The sequence below is a fragment of the Procambarus clarkii genome, chromosome 19 (genome assembly GCF_040958095.1).
Source record: "Procambarus clarkii isolate CNS0578487 chromosome 19, FALCON_Pclarkii_2.0, whole genome shotgun sequence".
Lineage (NCBI taxonomy): Eukaryota > Metazoa > Arthropoda > Malacostraca > Decapoda > Cambaridae > Procambarus > Procambarus clarkii.
In genome coordinates, this window is record NC_091168.1 from 35,949,046 (window position 1) to 35,969,149 (window position 20,104).

Sequence of the window (20,104 nt, forward strand, 5' to 3'; positions counted from 1 at the left end):
ACCACTACCACCACCCACAGGATGGATGTGGGTGTACCACCACCACCACCCACAGGGTGGATGTGGGTGTACCACCGCCACCACCCACAGGGTGGATGTGGGTGTACCACCACCACCACCCACAGGATGGATGTGGGTGTACCACCACCACCACCCACAGATTGAGTTGTGAATCCATTAATCCCACCCAACACTGCCTCTGGTGGTGGGCAGCACACGCGAGGCACCACCACGATTGGCCAACCACAGCTGTCGTTATGACATCACCCCCCCCCCCCCCCTAAATGCCCCCCACCCGTGTGGGGGGGGCGTGTGGGGCTTGGCCTCCCCTCACAGCCAGTCCTCCTAAGGTTTCACAACGTCAAGAAAACGGTCAATTTAAAGTGTCCTTATCCTAACCTACCAGAGGACCCAAAACAGAAAACGGGACAGGCTGTGCCAGCCACTTCCATTTTCTAGTACAATTTGTTTACCCCATGTAACGCATACGAGCGAAAAGCAACGTTCTTTGTGGGGCAGGTTGCCCCCCCCCTCCCTCCCCTCCCCCACACGCTGTACTTTAACGACTAATATGCAAGATATTCCTTTGGAAGGGAGAGAGAGGGGGGGGGGGTTACGAGAGACGTACAAAATCGGAAAAGAGCAGCCATGTCAACTTTATTTTTATTTTTTTATTTTTTGCAGGGACCATGTTAACGACGTGCAAGATACTAAGGACGATGGAACAATCGGACAATCCTTTCTAATTTCACTAGAAAAGTGAATCCTTTCCTAGTTTCATATATATATATATATATATATATATATATATATATATATATATATATATATATATATATATATATATATATATATATATATATATATATATATATATATATATATATATATGTTCCATATATATATATATATATATATATATATATATATATATATATATATATATATATATATATAACTGTATATATACAGTTATATATATGTATATATATATAACTGAAAACTCACACCCCAGAAGTGACTCGAACCCATACTCCCAGGAGCAACGCAACTGGTATGTACAAGACGCCTTAATCCACTTGACCATCACGACCGGACAAGTGGATTAAGGCGTCTTGTACATACCAGTTGCGTTGCTCCTGGGAGTATGGGTTCGAGTCACTTCTGGGGTGTGAGTTTTCAGTTGCATATTGTCCTGGGGACCATTCAGGCTTGTTCGCATTTGAGTTCCTCACGTGTGCCCCAAAGAATGAGGTGATTTGGTAAAATGCTATGCCCAAGATTACTATCCGAGTGCCGGCGGTGGGGTGGTTCAAATAGCCTCGGCTATCACCTCATTATGTCCGGTCGTGATGGTCAAGTGGATTAAGGCGTCTTGTACATACCAGTTGCGTTGCTCCTGGGAGTATGGGTTCGAGTCACTTCTGGGGTGTGAGTTTTCAGTTGCATATTGTCCTGGGGACCATTCAGACTTGTTATATAAGCCTGAATATATATATATATATATATATATATATATATATATATATATATATATATATATATATATATATATATATATATATATATATATATATATATATATATATGTCGTACCTAGTAGCCAGAACTCACTTCTCAGCCTACTATTCAAGGCCCGATTTGCCTAATAAGCCAAGTTTTCCTGAATTAATATATTTACTATAATTTTTTTCTTATGAAATGATAAAGCAACCCTTTTCTCTATGTATGAGGTCATTTTTTTTTTATTGGAGTTAAAATTAACGTAGATATATGACCGAACCTAACCAACCCTACCTAACCTAACCTAACCTATATTTATAGGTAAGGTTAGGTTAGGTAGCCAAAAAAAGCTAGGTTAGGTTAGGTTAGGTAGGTTAGGTAGACGAAAAAACATTAATTCATGAAAACTTGGCTTATTAGGCAAATCGGGCCTTGAATAGTAGGCTGAGAAGTGCGTTCTGGCTACTAGGTACGACATATATATATATATATATATATATATATATATATATATATATATATATATATATATATATATATATATATATATATATATATATATATATATATATATATATATATATATATATATATATATATATATATATATATATATATATGTCGTACCTAGTAGCCAGAACTCACTTTTCAGCCTACAATGCAAGGCCCGATTTGCCTAAAAAGCCAAGTTTTCACGAATTAATATATTTTCTCTAATTTTTTTCTTATGAAATGATAAAGCAACCCATTTCATTATGTAAGAGGTCAATTTTTTTTATTGGAGTTAAAATTAACGTAGATATATGACCGAACTTAACCAACCCTACCTAACCTAACCTAACCTATCTTTATAGGTTAGGTTCAGTTAGGTAGCAGAAAAAGGTAGGTTAGGTTAGGTTAGGTAGGTTAGGTAGTCGAAAAAACATTAATTCATGAAAACTTGGCTTATTAAGCAAATCGGGCCTTGCATAGTAGGCTGAGAAGTGCGTTCTGGCTACTAGGTACGACATATATATATATAATATATCTATCTATCTTGGAACCCGCCTTTCCACATGCCAATTGTCTAATGGACTTTATCCCATGTAGGGGACCATCTCTTTAAATCATTAATGGAAACCACTCCTACATTTCTTCCCAACACCTATTAGCCATCTGACTAATTTGTGTATTACCGGTATTTAGCGTAATAAATTCCCATGAACTTATGCAAGTGCACGTTAAATACACACTCGAAGTCAAACTGCTGGCCAAAGCAATCATTAATCATATATACCAATACAATTATATACCATATAATTATATAATCATATATACCAAAAAAATTAGGGCATATTCGCCAAGAATTATGCAGATTATCCCCAGAGAATGTATGAAACTCCGTATGTGAATATAAATGTATGAACATGTATATAATATACTGCAAAAAAAACATGTAAATAAATATACTGTTGTGTGTACATTTTAGTTATGAAATAAAAGGATTAAATAACAAGACATATATATTTAAATTCCATGTATTGTCGATAAATGGTACAACTTTAGAGGTTTCCACAAGACACTGATTTTTTTGTACCCAAACACAAGGACTAGAGAGGGAAACATTTTTATTTTATTTTTTTTGTTACAAATATAAGGCTGTTCCCCGTAAATCTTTACATGGTACATTCAAGAGTGAACATTTTGTCTACTAAAGGAGATGAAAAAAAATAATCAAAAAATAAAGGAAAAAACTCTAGTAATTTTAAGATATAAAATGATAAAAACCATTAAAAAATTACATTACAATGTCATTTTTGGAATGACATTACAAAAGAATGAGCTTATGGTACAAAAGTTATCTATAACCCATGATATGTATGGAATGGTCGGCGTTTTGAGATCGGCAAACAAGGGACACTAAACCCAAAATTGGCAACTGCAGCAGGGTACTTTTAATTCAGGAATGCCTCTGAACTCTGAGTGTTTCAAAAAAATTATATATATACTGTATATATATAAAAAAAATGGGTCACCCTAAAAAGTTTGCATTCACGCATAAAAACACATTTATGTTCTTTCGGATGATATTCAGTATAAACCGATTTACATGCACTTTTTTTTCTCTACAGTCACACTTTATAAAGCTGGAAAGTAGAACTACATAAAAGATCCAGTAAATATAATTTATAAAAAGGAAAACAACGTTTTGTACATTCTAGAAATACAAAAATATGTGAAACTCTCAAAATTCAACTTTTCAGCTTAATGGCAAGCACACGCAAGCCTATGGACAGGCAATCTTACATTTGGATCATACCTATTATCACAGTATCACGATCCCCACTTCTCTTTTCTCGGAAAAGGTGATTTTCACTAAAAGGAGATACACAAGGCTTTATGATGAATGGGAAGTTTTTTTTTTTTGGTTTTTTGGTTTTCTCTTTTTTGTGCAAGCCCTCGATAGGCTCTTGTATCCGTCACCGACCAAATTAAGTGGGTAAAGACTGGCCATAACGACTGAGGAAAGAAATAAAATGTCGGTGATCACGTAATTGATCAGATCAAACAAATTATGGGAAATAAGGACAGCAGAACAAAAAAAATCAACAAAATTCTGCCCAGACATGGCACACACCGCCGGATCCCTTAACATCTTGGACAAGTATTTACAAGTTGATAAATTATCCCTTTGGTATTCTTAAGCAAACACCTGACTGATGAAGACCAGGTCTGGACAAAAGTCTCCTGTACACAACAACAAAATAAACACATATTGCACACGCACACTTTAGGAAATAGCGACATTTGTATAATACAAAACCTACACACCAGACAGTCATCATAACCCGAGTCTCTTGAGACCTGGACGAGGGAGTGCGCTGCGCCCCCTCGACTGCTTATTTTCTGCTGCCCAGGATTTAGACTTGCCTCTGAAGAGTTTCAGATCCTCAGCAAAGTTAGCATCCAGCATTCTCACATAATCGTTAGGTGTGCACAATTCTGGGTACTTTTCAAAGAATGCTTTATAGCCACCCTCCAAAAGGTATGTCTCGGGAAAGTGGAGAGCCGGGTAGTGTTCCTTATTTGCAGTGCGATCCATCTCCCTGAGCAACCTCTGAGCTTTAGGACCACGCTCAGCAGAATATTCGCAGTGAAAGATTAAAATTTGCCGGGGGTTATCCTCACTCGTTATAACAGGGGCGCCCGTCTGCGCATTTAATTGATCCTCCACCATTTTTGGGTGGTGCCACATTTCGGCCCCATTAATGTGACCACCCTCGAACTCGTAGGGGTATCTGCAGTCTATTATTCGGCAAGTGGCAAGTTTACTGCTGAACTTGCCTCGCACAACATCGGCCAGAGTATCAACAGAAATGGACTTCAGATCTGGATGTTTGCCACCTTCAACAGTAGGAAGCAAACCAACCTTGGAGAAGTCGCCAATGAGATTTCCATCGTGACCAGCTGGAACAAAACACGAACATTAATACAAAATTATAGAGGTACATAACTACTTATTCAATATTATTCAAGTATTATGCAAAAATCCAAAATGAAAAAAATCATGACAAACTAAAACTAACACTACAGGGAATTCTTGCAACATATGCAAATGAATGAATTTACACAAGTTTTACTAGAAAAATATCTAATACACAACTCTTGCATATGACTTACCGCTTTTATTCAGGGCTCTCATGATGGACACGTGACTCTCAGAGTGGCTCCGTTGAAACTTAGGTTTGACACATTGAGCAGTACTTGCTTCAGGTGCAGATACTTGTCTCTGCGTAAGAGGAACACGAATTTTTTCACCGGTTGTAGTCGAGGCATTTGACGTCAGAGGACAGAGCTGGTCACTTGTTTCATCTAGCTTTCGTCGCTTGCACTCTGTTAAGTTGGAGAGGTCAGTAGGAGGCTGAGGCCGCTTGAACGAAACAGTGCTGCTGACCTCTGGTGGTGGTGGTTTGGGGATAATGCTCTCCACCTGAAAATATAAATAAAACAATGTTGTACTGTTACTACAAATTGATAAACCACCATCCTAATGTTTAAATATCCTCCAAAACCTTATCTCCTATCCCCTGAAACTATCACTCCCATCCCCAAAAACATCAAAACTTGCTTTTAAATATAATTTACAGCAGGCCTAAGTCTAACAAGAACAAATTTTATACTAAAATTGTTTTTATACAAAATTAACACCTGTCTAGTGGCTGGACTCACCCTGGAAGATGTAGGTGTCGTGTCCACCATTGAGAGACATCGCCTGATGGATGGACGGCCATCATTGATTGAACGACACACTGAATATGAAGATACAGGGGTTGGAGGCTGAATGGGTTCCGACAGGAGTTTAGAGAACCCAACGGGTTCTTCCTCTTGTGTGGTCATTTCATTCATAAGGTCCATAAGCATAGTGTCTTCCTCCTCTGGCTTGGAGAGCGAAGAGAATTTTCTAAACGGCTTGCGTTCCTCGTTTACGCTGGATGAAGAGCACACAGGTGTAGAAGTTGCTGCAGAAAACACAGTAGTGAGGGAGGAAGTTGCCGAGACCACAGTAACTGGCTTTACAGGGGAGAGTGCCAGGCGAGGTTTGGGAGGAGACAAGTCCAGATTAAGTTTCCGTGGAGCGCAGCTGACCGGCACACTGAAACTATTCACACACACAATTAATACAAAGAAAACTGATGGCATATTGTAATAATAATCAACTGAAGTGTAATAAAAATTAAATTACCTTTTTTATATTAATAAAAGTAATAAAAATTTAACAAATATTAGAAGTTTGTTGTTGTATTTAAAATAGTTATATTGTCATGTACCAATATTTTAAATGCAGGTGTTATTTATATATATACAGTATGCAAAACCACATCAAAAATTTGAGAGGATAAAATTAGTTATCCTTTAAAATTATAACTGGCTATTCTGCATTACTGGATCAACGTTTTTTTTATTCTTATTGCATACATATTATATAAATAACACACATACAAATATATACAGTATACAAAACACCAGTATATAAATAACTGCTTTACAGACCAGTTGCTTTTAAATTGTCATAGTACACAAACAGTGTCGCAACGGAGTCTGTTTTTGTATACACAGTACATATAACTATTTACAATACATAAACCATAACATTCAAGTCGACTGCAATCAAACAACGGTACTTACCAGTCATCCAGTTTTTTGCCGCTCTCGGAGTATCCGCTATCTTGGGAGTTTGTGTCAAAATCATCAGGTGGAGATGGCTTGTGTGGGGAAGTAAATAGTCTCTTGGAGGGTGACACCAACTGTAGATTCTGACAGGAAAAAAAAAGTTAGCCTACAAATATATGCAGTTTTTATATTCCCTCAACATATAGTACTTATTTAAGAAGTGCTGTATTTTCAAATCATAAAAGAACGGGGAGAAAAGGAGGAAACCCCACCTCCATTTAAAACAGATTCAAATATCACAGTAACAAGGTTATCGTGAATAACCGAACTCAATTAGGGGCTCACTATAGACAGTGCTAAATGGACATTTCATTCAGAGTAGCTAAATCTAAAACACGTCAAAAGCACGTCACGTCAGAGGCATTTCAACAAAGCTCTTTTTCCACTTGGTCAAAACCGTACATATGATTAAGACAGGTTTAAGCCTATGTTAAACTGTGTTAGGTTCGGTTAGGTAATTTAAGGTCATGTAGGTTTTAAAAAGGTGGCTGAGAGTCGCCTAGTACACAATGCTACTTGAATCCATAGAAGATACAGTATTACTAAACTAAACAGTATATTAACCTTCTTAAGAGGGCTAAAGTTGAGATTTCTGTTGACTGTGTTCTGTACATCTTGGAGAGGGCTGGCACGGGGCCGAGGCGGAATAATAGCAGTGCGGGACGGAGAATAATACGGTGAGGGAAAGTTCTCTTTGTCACGGGAAGAGTGCCGATGAGACGGGGAGATCGGAGACTCTTCACACTGGCTTGATCCAGACTCTGGACTATGACTTTCTTGCAACAAACCTGAAACATTAAATTAATATTAATTAACCTGATCAACAAATCTGACGAGACTTAAAGACGATATCCTTATTACCAAAGACATGAGGCCATAACAAATAGCAAAGACAAAAGAAAACTCGCAGCAAGAGAAGAGTAAATGAAGATTTGGCTAGAAACTCTTCTTTGGTTGGCTTGTTTAACCTCATGTAAAATGCCAATAGCAATGAAATTTTACATGATACAAGTTGCTGAAGTACAATATTTTCAATGACATTTTATATTAAATATGCAACATTTCGTATTTTTCCTAGCAAAGTCTAGTTTCAGTTGATTTAGTTCTGTTTTTGTGCAATTATTTTTAATAATTATAAACCCAAGACTGTTTTACCACTTCCCTTGCACACAAAGTACGGGGGCCATCACTAGAAGACTTAACAAGTTCTCTTTAAATTGATAAAAACACCTGTGAAGGATACCTGATCAACCAGGCTGCAAGAAACCAACAGCCTGGTTGACCATACCACCTGTAGGTGGCCTGATCAGAGATCAATTGGGCTGTGTGGGGGACACAGACACCTAGAACCAACAACAGATAGAAAACAGGTACGATAGAATGCATCAAAACAGGGAAAACAGATAGAAAACAGGTACGATAAAATGCATCAAAACAGGAAAACGTAAAATTGGATATGAAAAAACAAAAATGAGACCACTGGACCAACCCTAACATGAATGAATTAACCATGCCAAAACCAATACAAAAAAAAATCTCATTTAATAAACCACACAACTGCTAGCAAAAAATGCATTTATCAAAGACAAAAACAAACATATATAACACCACAAAGATGTACAAACATTATTGCAAACCTTTCAATGCTAGGCTTGAAGAACCAGCTTGAAGGAAAAGATATGGGGACAGTTACCAGCAACAGCTGGAGTGTTACGTACCAAGCAACACTTGGTACTTTTTGATGTAATGGTCCCAAGAACAAGCTAGGGTAATAGCTCCCAATAAATGCAGTATATGTAAATAGGCATTAGGTGACAGGAAATGCACACAAACATTTGTCCCATCTGGGATTCAAACCCATAATTCCCAGCGAGAACTTAAGCTAAACCTTGTTTTGTAAACAAGGGGACACTCTCCCACCCTAAAAGAGTATTTATATGTATTATTTCCATGAGAAAACAATATGCAGTAGAAAGGCGATGAGGAAACTTACGTCCACAATTTTGCAGTCACTAAGAGGAATTTTGGTACCCAGCAACATCAGCACCACAAGAGGAATTTTGGCACCCAAATACAGCATAACCCATAAGGAATCTTGGCTACAATATCTTATGCCAGCAATACCACAACTTGAGAGGAATCTTGGTACCCAGTAACAGGAGAAATCTTGGTACCCAGCAACACCACAACCCAAGAACCTTGGCACCCAAAGACAACATAATGGAAGAAGCTTAGGAATAATGTGATTATGAACTTACTTGAGCAAAGCAGAGAAAGATCTTGGCAGGACTGCGGCGTATCAGTCATAGTCGAGGAGAGGGAGAGTTTCCTGCGGGGAGTCTGAGTGAGGGAGGCACCATGATGTAGAGTCAGCGCCAGACTCGACATGGGCGAGAGGTCGCTGGACAACTGCGGACTCTCGCACTGGCTGCCCCGCAGCACGCTCCGGTACAAGAGGTCACGGCCACTCATCATTTCCTCTAGTTCTTCAAGCTGCGGGAGAAAATATGCCTCTTTAATCACGGTAATTATAAATGGTTAAAATGCTACGCTGGTACGACTGTATGATGATATGAATGGGATGTGAGGACAAGGAGCCAGGATAGGACTGGAGGAAGGAACAGTGCCCAATCACTTTTGACTTATCAGGAATTGAAAGCCATAGATTGACTCAGTCCCAACCAAAGTGCATGGATCCTTTTTGACATGCAAAAATCTAAATTTGCTCTTTATTACTTTACATAGTTTACAACATAGTTATTTAAATTTACATTCAAAGGAGTGTAAACGTCACACCTTTATGCAACAATGGAGATGCAGTAACAGTACAAAGTATCTTAGATCATCTACTAGTAAAATGAGGCATCTTAAAACATTTACTGTGGAACATAACTTTACATTTAATATACATGCACACATGTGACACCAAAACAAGTGCTCACCTAAAGTAAAAGCAATTCCACATGTTTATTTGCAATCAACTTGCAATTAATATAAAAATTATATAACCGATAAGGATATAATATTGTAGGTTGATATTAACACTTAAGGGAGGGGGGGGAATATTGTCAAATAATTCCTCACTTAAGGGGGAGGAATTAGTGTCGTAAATACAACATAGGGAACAAGGAAGGGAAATTCAAGGGAAATAGGGGGGGAAGAGGGAAAAGGAATCACAAGGTAACGGGGAGTGAGGGAATTATCAGGGGAAAAGCGCCAAGCCATTACGACTATGTAGCACTGGGAAGGGATAAAGATTTGGGATGGGACGGAGGAGAGGCAAGGAATGATGCCCAACCACTTGGACGATCGGGGATAGAACGACGACCTGCATGAAGCGAGTCCGTCGCTCTACCGTCCAGCCCAAGTGGTTGGATAAACTGAGTGAGCAATAGCGAACTAATCGATCGAAATTCGATCCAATTTATACACAGAAATCACACTACGCATCGAATGAAGATTAAGGCTGGGATGCTCTCAAACGCAGGTTCGAATCCTCGTCACTTGCGGCCCTTGTGGATTGATTGATGAAGATTAAGCCACCCAAAAGGTGGCACGGGCATGAATAGCCCGTAAGTGGTGGCCCCTTTTAAGCCATCACCAGTATCAATAGATGATACTGGAGATCTGTAGAGGTGCGACTACACCCTGCGTGACGGGAGACGTCTCCCCCGTGCCCTTGTGGATCTGTGCCATCCAATTTATATCTATTGTTTCGTGGTCTATTATGTGCCCGACATCTAATACCCTATAAATATCCCCCTTTATGTTGTACATACAACACTTAAGGGAGAGGAATCAATCGTAAATACAATAGGGTACCCACTTAAGGGAGAGGAACACCACCCTAGACAACACAAAACCCTCCCTACAACACAATGCTCACAACACTACACTTACAAGCAAACAAATGTTGTAGATTGTAGAGCAGGTCACCACAATCACCGCGTGTGTGTGGGGTCAATATTATCAGGTCAACACTCTTCCTTAGCCTCAGCCCTTCAGCCACACCTCTACCACACCAGTCCAAGCCTCAAGCGCGGCCAATCATGAGCCTTAAAGCCACACACCTGACCTGCACTAGTGCCTGCCGTCTGGGGGCAACAAGTACACTAAGCCACATTTGTTTACACTCCCAACTGTGACCTCTTAAGCACTCTTTCAAATTCACTTTTGTTTGGGTCGCGGCACTTTCAGAGTCTTGAACACTTGCGCGATGGTTAAATCCTCAAGTGGTTGATAGTGTTTTTTTTAGAATAGAGATGTCGGGAGGGTGTATATATATTAAGATGTATAGATATATATATATAGAGGAGAGATGTTGCACACGTCCTCCCGACACGCCAGACGGCCACCGACTGAGGTCCCCGACGCTGTCTGCCGCGCTCTCACCCGGCAACCATTTTGAGAACGAGATGCAAGACTCCGTTCCTTCCCCTCACGACGATTACGGCGCACTTGAGGCCCTCTAAGCTGCTCTCGGGGCGAGCTATCACCACCTTCCTTACGCCCAATGTAAATTGGTCACCGTTAAATCCTTTTAAGTTGAAATTATTGATGAAAGCGTTTTGCTGCGAGATTAGCATCGTCTGCCAGCTCGACTGCGTTCTAGCGTGTAGAGTTACGATAACCGAGTTGCCAGACGGTCAATTACCAACACACATTAGCGCTCACAACCTGCACCTACCTCCATTAGAGTATCCATCGATGGTGAATACATCTTCTATTCACAAGATGCTGTATTCAGAAGCTGGAGACGGCAAAAGACGAGAGCACTTATTACAGGCAATTATTTGTGATCAATGCGTCCAAACCGTGGCCTGCAGGATGTAAATACTGGCGGGGAGGAGTGAGGAGAAGGAGGGAGGGGGTGGTGGGGCCAGTCCTGCCCTCAGCTGATTGGCCGGCCAGTAGGTGGCTGAGGAGGGTGGGGGGAGGTTATGCTGTTCCTTCAGCCTCTTTACTTTACCTGTATTAATTATCACATTCCCCGAAGGACATTGTGATGCTTAACATGGGATGTAAAACACGTAAACGAAGCATGTTTCGTAGCTCGATTAAAAATATAAACTGCCACTAAAACAATATTTTCAACATCAGGACGAAATCTGTATAAGAACAATATCTACCTAACCATAAATATAAATATTATAAAAATAAACATTTTGAAAAACGTATTAATGAAAATACTTCATATTATCTTTTATACTGCATAATATTGTATAACAGTTTTGACTGTTTCTAATTTGAGGGATTAAATTTGTCATCCTCGTTGTTGTCAAGAGCAAGATATAGCTGAAGAACAACACCAGGTGTCTTATTAGTAACATAAGAACAAAGGTAACTGCAGAAGGCCTATTGGCCCATAGGAGGTAGCTCCTATCTATAACCACCCAATCCCACTCATATACATGTCCAACAAACAATCAAAACGATTCGATTATTAAATCCTAGTGTCCTATTTCGTACAATTATGAACCAATTTTTTTGTCTTTAAATTCTTACTAATCTTCACCTACAGATCCTTTTCGCAGTCAGACTTTGCAATCTCAACGCCATCCAGCTGATATATTTTAAATTAAGCTTACACATATACACAAGCTTATGCGTGTAAACATTAAGCCGTGTCTGCTGATATGTACCATCTCAAGGCCTTAACAAGTGCTGCTCATGTTTGACACATTTGATATTCTATTCCAGCATAATTACAACAACAACAACAATACAATTTTATTTAGGTAAGGTACATACAATAAATATTTACAAGGATTGTTTGACTTATAGGTAGAGCTAGTACATACAATGCCTAAAGCCACTATTACGCAAAGCGTTTCGGGCATTTGATAGTGCAATTGAGGCAGTTGATAGTGCAAACGCTACACCTTGACTTTAGGAAAGCTTTTGATACAGTGTGTGTGTGTTATGGCTGACTCATTTTAGTGGTACAAGCTGGTTTAAAACCAAACTGGGAATACCGAAGCAGAAAATTTTTAACAGTTTACGATTGTTATCAATTCCCCCAAATCCTCCAAATTAGAAACCTGTCAAATGAAGAAAGATTAACAAAACTTCAATTACATTCTCAAGAAAGGCGAAGAGTTAGGAGTAACATGATACACGTTTACAAGTGGATGAATGGACATAAAGGGGATATTAATGGGGTATTAAATGTATCAACACAAGACAGAACACGAAACAATGGGTATAAATGGGATAAATTTAGATTCAGGAAAGACCTGGGTAAATACTGGTAGGGAACAAGGTTATTGATTTGTGGAACCAATTACCACGTAACGTAGTGGAGGTGGAGTCCCTCGAGTGTTTCAAACGAGGGTTGGACATGTATATGAGTGGGATTGGGTGGTTATAAATAGGAGCTGCCTCGTATGGGCCAATAGGCCTTCAGCAGTTACATTGATTAATATAAGCACATAAGAACAAAGGCAACTGCAGAAGGCCTGTTGTCCCATACGAGGCAGCTCCTATTTATAACCACCCAATCCCACTCATATACATGTCCAACCCGCGCTTGAAACAATCGAGGGACCCCACCTCCACAATGTTACGCGGCAATTGGTTCCACAAATCAACATCCCTGTTACTGAACCAGTATTTACCCAAGTCTTTCCTAAATCTAAACTTATCCAATTTATACCCATTGTAATACCCAATTTATACCCATATGTTATTATATAACTGCAGAAGGCCTCTTGGCCCATACGAGGCAGCTCCTATTTATATCCACACAATCCCACTCATGCATGTCTAACCTACGCTTGAAACAATCAAAGGACCCTACTTCTATAATGCTTCCTTAATTACTTGACCAATAAATTAAAGGTACCAAAGCGGAATAATATTTTGGACTTTGTTAACTAACACGGAGACAAATTTAAAGACAAGAAAATAGGGAATGAGTTATAGGGAACAAGGATAACAAGAAAATAGGGAATGAGTTATAGGGAACAAGGATAACAAGAAAATAGGGAATGAGTTATAGGGAACAAGGATAACAAGTTAATAGTGAATGAGTTATAGGGAACAAGGATAACAAGAAAATAGGGAATGAGTTATAGGAAACAAGGATAACAAGGAAATAGGGAGTGAGCTCGAGGGAACTAATCGATCAATTGTTTCAAGTTGAAACAATTAGTTGAAACTAATTGTTTCAAGCGCGGGTTGGTCATGTATATGAGTGGGATTGGGGGGTTATAAATAGGAGCTGCCTCGTATGGGCCAATAGGCCTTCTGCAGTTGCCTTTGTTCTTATGTTCTTATCAAAACAATCCAATTTATATCCATTGTTCTCTTATGTGTTGACATACGTAATACCTTATAAATATCCCCTTTAGTGTGTCCAGTTATGTCACCCCTAACTCCGCCTTGTTAGAGAATGTACACACAAAACCCCAAACATTCATGCATTGATCCTTTGGTTTTAAAAATTCTTACTAATCATAACTCCCAGATCCCTTTCGCAATCTCAACACCATCTAGCTCGTATCTTGTAACTATCATCATTATCTACCCTCAGAACCTTACATTTGGCCCATACGAGACGGCTCCCATTTTTATCCACCATAAGAACAAAGGTAACTGCAGAAGGCCTATTGGCCCATGCGAGGCAGCTCCTATCTATATCCACCCAATCCCACTCATATGCATGTCCAACCCGCGCTTGAAACAATTTAGGGACCCCACCTCCACCACGTTACACGGTAATTGATTCCACAAAACAACCAAACCAGTATTTACCCAAGTCTTTCCTAAATCTAAATTTATCCAATTTATACCCATTGTTTCGTGTTCTGTCTTGTGTTGATACTTTTAATACCCTATTAATATCCCCCTTTGTTGTGTCCATTCTTCCACATACAGCACCCCCAATACCATGAGCCTCTATTTTTTTAATCAGTCTTTCATGTGGCACTGTATCAAAACTTATTATACGTCTCATACATACGTCTAACTTACGATTCACACTTATTATATTGGATAAAATATTGATTTTAGATTATTATTCTTATTTTACTGGTCTGTTGTCCCTTATCTAATCTTTGTGCGATATAACTGGAGAAAACATTTTAGGATTTGTCTTTGATAACATTTAGGGGCGTCCTGCAGGGGCCAGTAGATCTCCTGCAGTTTATTTTTAAATATTTTCTGTGTGAATGTTAATTGGACGAAACTTAACACGGGACGTAGCACAAGTCCGCGGGGACGTAGCACAAGTCCGCGGGGACGTAGCACAAGTCCGCGGGGACGTAGCACAAGTCCAGCAGTGGGCGATCCGAGACTTACCTCACGTGCAGAACAAGTTTCTATTCTCGCAGAAGCCTCCGCTGAAGGCCCCAGACAGCAGCGGCCTTAGAGAATCACGTGAAACATGGTTCCAGCCGGTTGTTTGACGACCTGGTCCAACCAGTCTGTCGTAGTTGGCTTTTAGTCACGGCCGGGTACAGGCACTTTCCAAAATTTGCTTCGAATTCATATCGAGAACACTGTCACTGTCACTTCTGTAAGGCCTTGCTGTCTACTCGGTAGACACAGCATGGAGCCCTAGAGCTGAAGCCTATTTGATAAGGCCCCTTCCACAAGGCCCCCTGGTCGTGGACCCACTGTTTAGGGTCAGTAGTGGGTGTGTGCCAGTATGTTATTTCTCAGGGCCCAATGTGTTTGAGAGGTCTACTGTAGATAAACTTACCATAAATCTACCTCAATATCATGGAAAGCACTATTTTTTATCTTGCCAATCTACTTGAATCTGTCTTTTTTTTTTTCTTAAACACAGATCAAAACCAAATTAAACTGATTTAAAAGTCGATTTGGGTTTTAGAAGTACATTGTAGCGTGATTCAAACAGTCAATAGATGAGTAGTTACCATTCACAATATTCAGAGGTAACACAACGCACGCTTACACACGCGAGGGAGCACCACGCACTCTCACACACTCAAGAGTTCACACTGACAAAACAGAGGCGCTCGTGATAGCAAGTGTGAGGCAACAGTGGTTCTATACTCGTGGAACCTCTAAATATATTTTTTTGTCACAATCCGGCGGCTTTGTTTACATTTAGAAAAACAGTTTACAAGTATCGCAACTTGTCAAACAAATGTTTTTACGGTAATAAACAGCCTCCTGGTGCTTGGGAGCGCATAAACTGTTTATTATATGTGAACAAAGCCGCTAAAGATTGAGACAAGAGGTCGAGGGGTTCGTAAGTGCTTGCTTGGTGAATCCGGCTCCCGCCTACTGTCAATGTGATGTTTTGACGGTGGGAGTTGCCAGCGTGTGGTACAGTCATGATAACTTGGCCACCAGTCACCAGATGGCAGTGTGATAACTCGGCCACCAGTCACCAGATGGCAGTGTGATAACTCGGCCACCAGTCACCAGATGGCAGTGTGATAACTCGGCCACCAGTCACCAGATGGCAGTGTGATAACTCGGCCACCAGTCACCAGATGGCAGTGTGATAACTCGGCCACCAGTCACCAGATGGCAGTGTGATAACTCGGCCACCAGTCACCAGATGGCAGTATGATAACTCGGCCACCAGTCACCAGATGGCAGTGTGATAACTCGGCCACCAGTCACCAGATGGCAGTGTGATAACTCGGCCACCAGTCACCAGATGGCAGTATGATAACTCGGCCACCAGTCACCAGATGGCAGTGTGATAACTCGGCCACCAGTCACCAGATGGCAGTGTGATAACTCGGCCACCAGTCACCAGATGGCAGGTGATAACTCGGCCACCAGAGATGGCAGTGTGATAACTCGGCCACCAGTCACCAGATGGCAGTGTGATAACTCGGCCACCAGTCACCAGATGGCAGTGTGATAACTCGGCCACCAGTCACCAGATGGCAGTGTGATAACTCGGCCACCAGTCACCAGATGGCAGTGTGATAACTCGGCCACCAGTCACCAGATGGCAGTGTGATAACTCGGCCACCAGTCACCAGATTAAGAATGGGAAAGTTATTCTAGAACAGCAATGTCAAATATGAGATACGAGATTAAGGAAGCAGCTGCACAACTGAACACAGGCAGACCTCAGTTTGATAATTATCAGTTTGGTGCGATAAACACCATCAATACATTCGATGAATCTAAATGAATCTAGCTAAATGAATTGTGGGGTTCAGTCCCTGAGCCCATTATGTGCCTCTGTAACCCTTTCCACTACCGCCCACAAGATGGGTATGGGGTGCATAATAAATGAACTAAACTAAACTAAAATACATTCGATATAACAAACTACAGTCACTGAGAAGGGTGTCGACGAAATACATGCAGACTTTGTTATGCAAACCCCTTGGGAATCTCCGCCAGCAGACTTTAAGATTATGGTTCTTGAAGAAAAAAAGAACCAGACTAATCCTCGTCTGCTACGTAACATTGCACAGATGCATATAGACGCAAACTTGGCATCTGACAGCTTCACTTACTTCACAGATGGATCAGTAGACCAGCAGCGACAAGAAACCGGAGCTGTAGTTACGGCGGGAAATTCTGTAAACAGTTGGAGGCTCTCAAATGGGTGTTCGACTTTACAAACAGAGATGCTAGCCATTCAAAAGGCTTTGGAACATGCTCTTGCTGAACACCTGACAACATGTTATCATACATACAGACTCAAGAACTGAAATTGAAACCTTGCAACAAGAACATAACATAAGAACAAAGGCAACTGCAGAAGGCCTATCGGCCCATACGAGGCAGCTCCTATCTATAACCACCCAATCCCACTCATATACATGTCCAACCCTGCGCTTGAAACAATCGAGGGACCCCACCTCCACCACGTTACGCGGTAATTGGTTCCACAAATCAACAACCCTGTTACCGAACCAGTATTTACCCAAGTCTTTCCTAAATCTAAATTTATCCAATTTATACCCATTGTTTCGTGTTCTGTCTTGTGTTGATACTTTTAATACCCTATTAATATCCCCTTTGTTATGTCCATTCACCCACTTGTAAACCTCTATCATGTCACCCCTAACTCTTCGCCTTTCCAGTGAATGCAATTTAAGCTTTGTTAATCTTTGTTCATATGAAAGATTTCTAATTTGGGGACTTAGTCATCCTACGCTGGACACGTTGAAGTGAATTTATATCCATTCTATAGTATGGCGACCAAAACTGAACTGCATAATCTAAATGGATTATGGTAGAGTTAGGTAGAGTGCCAGAGTCATGGAAGGTAGCTAATGTGGTACCAATTTTTAAGAAAGGAGATAGATCACTTGCGTCAAAGTCAAATCTAAACTTATCCAATTTATACCCATTGTTTCGTGTTCTGTCTTGTGTTGACACTTTTAATACCCTATTAATATCCCCTTTGTTATGTCCATTCATCCACTTGTAAACCTCTAAACTAAACCTCTATCTTTCCTTAAACCTCTTAAGGAAAGTACTTAAGGAAATTCCTGTTTCAATTCTTCCTCCGTGGTCTGACACTGTCACATTTTTCATCACGTGTTAATTTTCGTGTGTGGTCTGGTCAAACTAATTCAGCCACGTTATTGTGACTCGTCGCCTGCATAAATAGAAACTGCCTAGTATGGACCAATAGGCCTGCTGCAGTTACCTTCATTCTTATGTTCTGATACCTGCTGGTTGGTCAGTAAGTTATCCTGGTGGCCTTAATAACCCCCTCCAGAGGCTGCTAGGCCTTAGGCCTACATTGTATTCAGTATAAAATGTATTTGTATGTTAATATTTTGGAGGGTGGGGAACGGATTAATTCAAATCCCTTTATTTCTTATGGGAAAAATCGCTTCGACTTACGATATTTTGAGTTACAATCCGTCTCTGGGAACGGATTAGCATCGTAAGTCAAGGCCCCATTGTAATGGGTTTGTTCCCATTTCCAGTTATAACATCATTCATGTTGTTAAGTTTATCAACACCAGCTTTATCTTTAGGCCCAACACCAGGCCCAACAGAACACACCTCATGCAACAGTTAACTGTGATATAGTTAACAGTTAAGAACATAAGAACGCGGCAATTGGTTCCAGAAATCAACTCCCCTGTTACTGAACCAGTATTTACCCAAGTCTTTCGTAAATCGAAACTTATCCAATTTATACCCCATTGTTTCGTTTTCTGTCTTGTATTGATACTTTTAATACCCTATTAATATCCTCTTTGTTATGTCCATTCACCCACGTGTAAACCTCTATCATGTCACCCCCTAACTCTTCGCCTTTCCAGTGAATGCAAGTTAAGTTTTGTTAATCTTGAGTTATCACTGTTGCCGCTGAAGGTTTGTTTATTAACAATCTAATTTGCATAATTTGTTGTTCTTTTGCTAATAATTTAATTGTATAGTATTATAGAATGGATATAAATTCACTTGAACGTGTCCAGCGTAGGATGACTAAGTTAATTCCCCAAATTAGAAATCTTTCATATGAAGAAAGATTAACAAAGCTTAAGCTGCATTCACTGGAAAGGCGAAGAGTTAGGGGTGACATGATAGAGGTTTACAAGTGGGTGTGTGGACATAGCAAAGGGGATATTAATAGGTTATTAAAAGTATCAACACAAGACAGAACACGAAACAATGGGTATAAATTAGATAAGTTTAGATTTAGGAAAGACTTGGGTAAATACTGGTTCGGTAACAGGGTTGTTGATTTGTGGAACCAATTGCCACGTAACATTGTGGAGGTGGGGTCCCTCGATTGTTTCAAGCGCGGGTTGGACAAGTATATGAGTGGGATTGGGTGGTTATAAATAGGAGCTGCCTCGTATGGGCCAATAGGCCTTCTGCAGTTGCCTTTGTTCTTATGTTCTTATGTAGATATGACAGAGCCCAATAGGCTCAGGCACCTATTCCCCCAGTTGATCGATAGCTGTTGAGAGGCGGGACCAAAGAGCTGAAACTTAACCTTCACAAGTAAAAGCTGGTGAGAACACACCTATAGTATGACTGAGAGAACTGCACCTCATCACGCAGACAATTGAAAAGGACATGATCACGACATATATGATCTTCACCGGAACTGAAGAAAGATGAGTCAGAAAGATGTAAAGATGAACCTCTTGTTGATGATCTTGTCCTCATATCCCAGCTCCTTGTCCTCATATCCCAGCTCCTTGTCCTCATATCCCAGCTCCTTGTCCTCATATCCCAGCTCCTTGTCCTCATATCCCAGCTCCTTGTCCTCATACCCCAGCTCCTTGTTCTCATATCCCAGCTCCTTGTCCTCATACCCCAGCTCCTTGTCCTCATATCCCAGCTCCTTGTCCTCATATCCCAGCTCCTTGTCCTCATACCCCAGCTCCTTGTCCTCATACCCAAGCTCATTGTCCTCATACCCAAGCTCATTGTCCTCATACCCAAGCTCATTGTCCTCATACCCAAGCTC

The 20,104-nt window shown here is 40.4% G+C and overlaps 1 protein-coding gene across 2 annotated transcripts; it reads right to left on the minus strand.

Moving 5' to 3' along the window:
- Positions 1-3,004: 3,004 nt before the first annotated feature.
- LOC123752145 (M-phase inducer phosphatase) lies at positions 3,005-15,682 on the minus strand. 2 transcript variants are annotated; one of them, XM_045734208.2, is made up of 7 exons: positions 15,016-15,682; positions 8,973-9,207; positions 7,279-7,502; positions 6,670-6,797; positions 5,713-6,142; positions 5,164-5,473; positions 3,005-4,950 (listed from the first exon to the last, which is right to left on the minus strand). In XM_045734208.2, exons 2-7 carry the CDS (start codon positions 9,187-9,189, stop codon positions 4,325-4,327), a joined length of 1,935 nt encoding a protein of 644 aa, XP_045590164.2. In that variant the 5' UTR covers positions 9,190-9,207; positions 15,016-15,682; the 3' UTR covers positions 3,005-4,324. The 2 variants fall into 2 exon arrangements, with proteins under 2 accessions (XP_045590164.2, XP_069183392.1); XM_069327291.1 differs by lacking the exon at positions 15,016-15,682 and adding an exon at positions 10,615-11,329.
- Between the last annotated feature and the right edge of the window lie 4,422 nt (positions 15,683-20,104).

What these genes read in the sequence shown, in the direction of transcription:
- LOC123752145 (XM_045734208.2), bottom strand. Translation starts at nt 9,189, where the DNA reads ATGATGAGTGGCCGTGACCTCTTGTACCGGAGCGTGCTGCGGGGCAGC. An exon ending in CGACACCTACATCTTCCAGG is followed by an intron (nt 5,474 to 5,712) that starts GTGAGTCCAGCC and finishes TTATATTTTCAG; the next exon opens with GTGGAGAGCATTATCCCCAA. An exon ending in GAGAGCCCTGAATAAAAGCG is followed by an intron (nt 4,951 to 5,163) that starts GTAAGTCATATG and finishes GTTTTGTTCCAG; the next exon opens with CTGGTCACGATGGAAATCTC.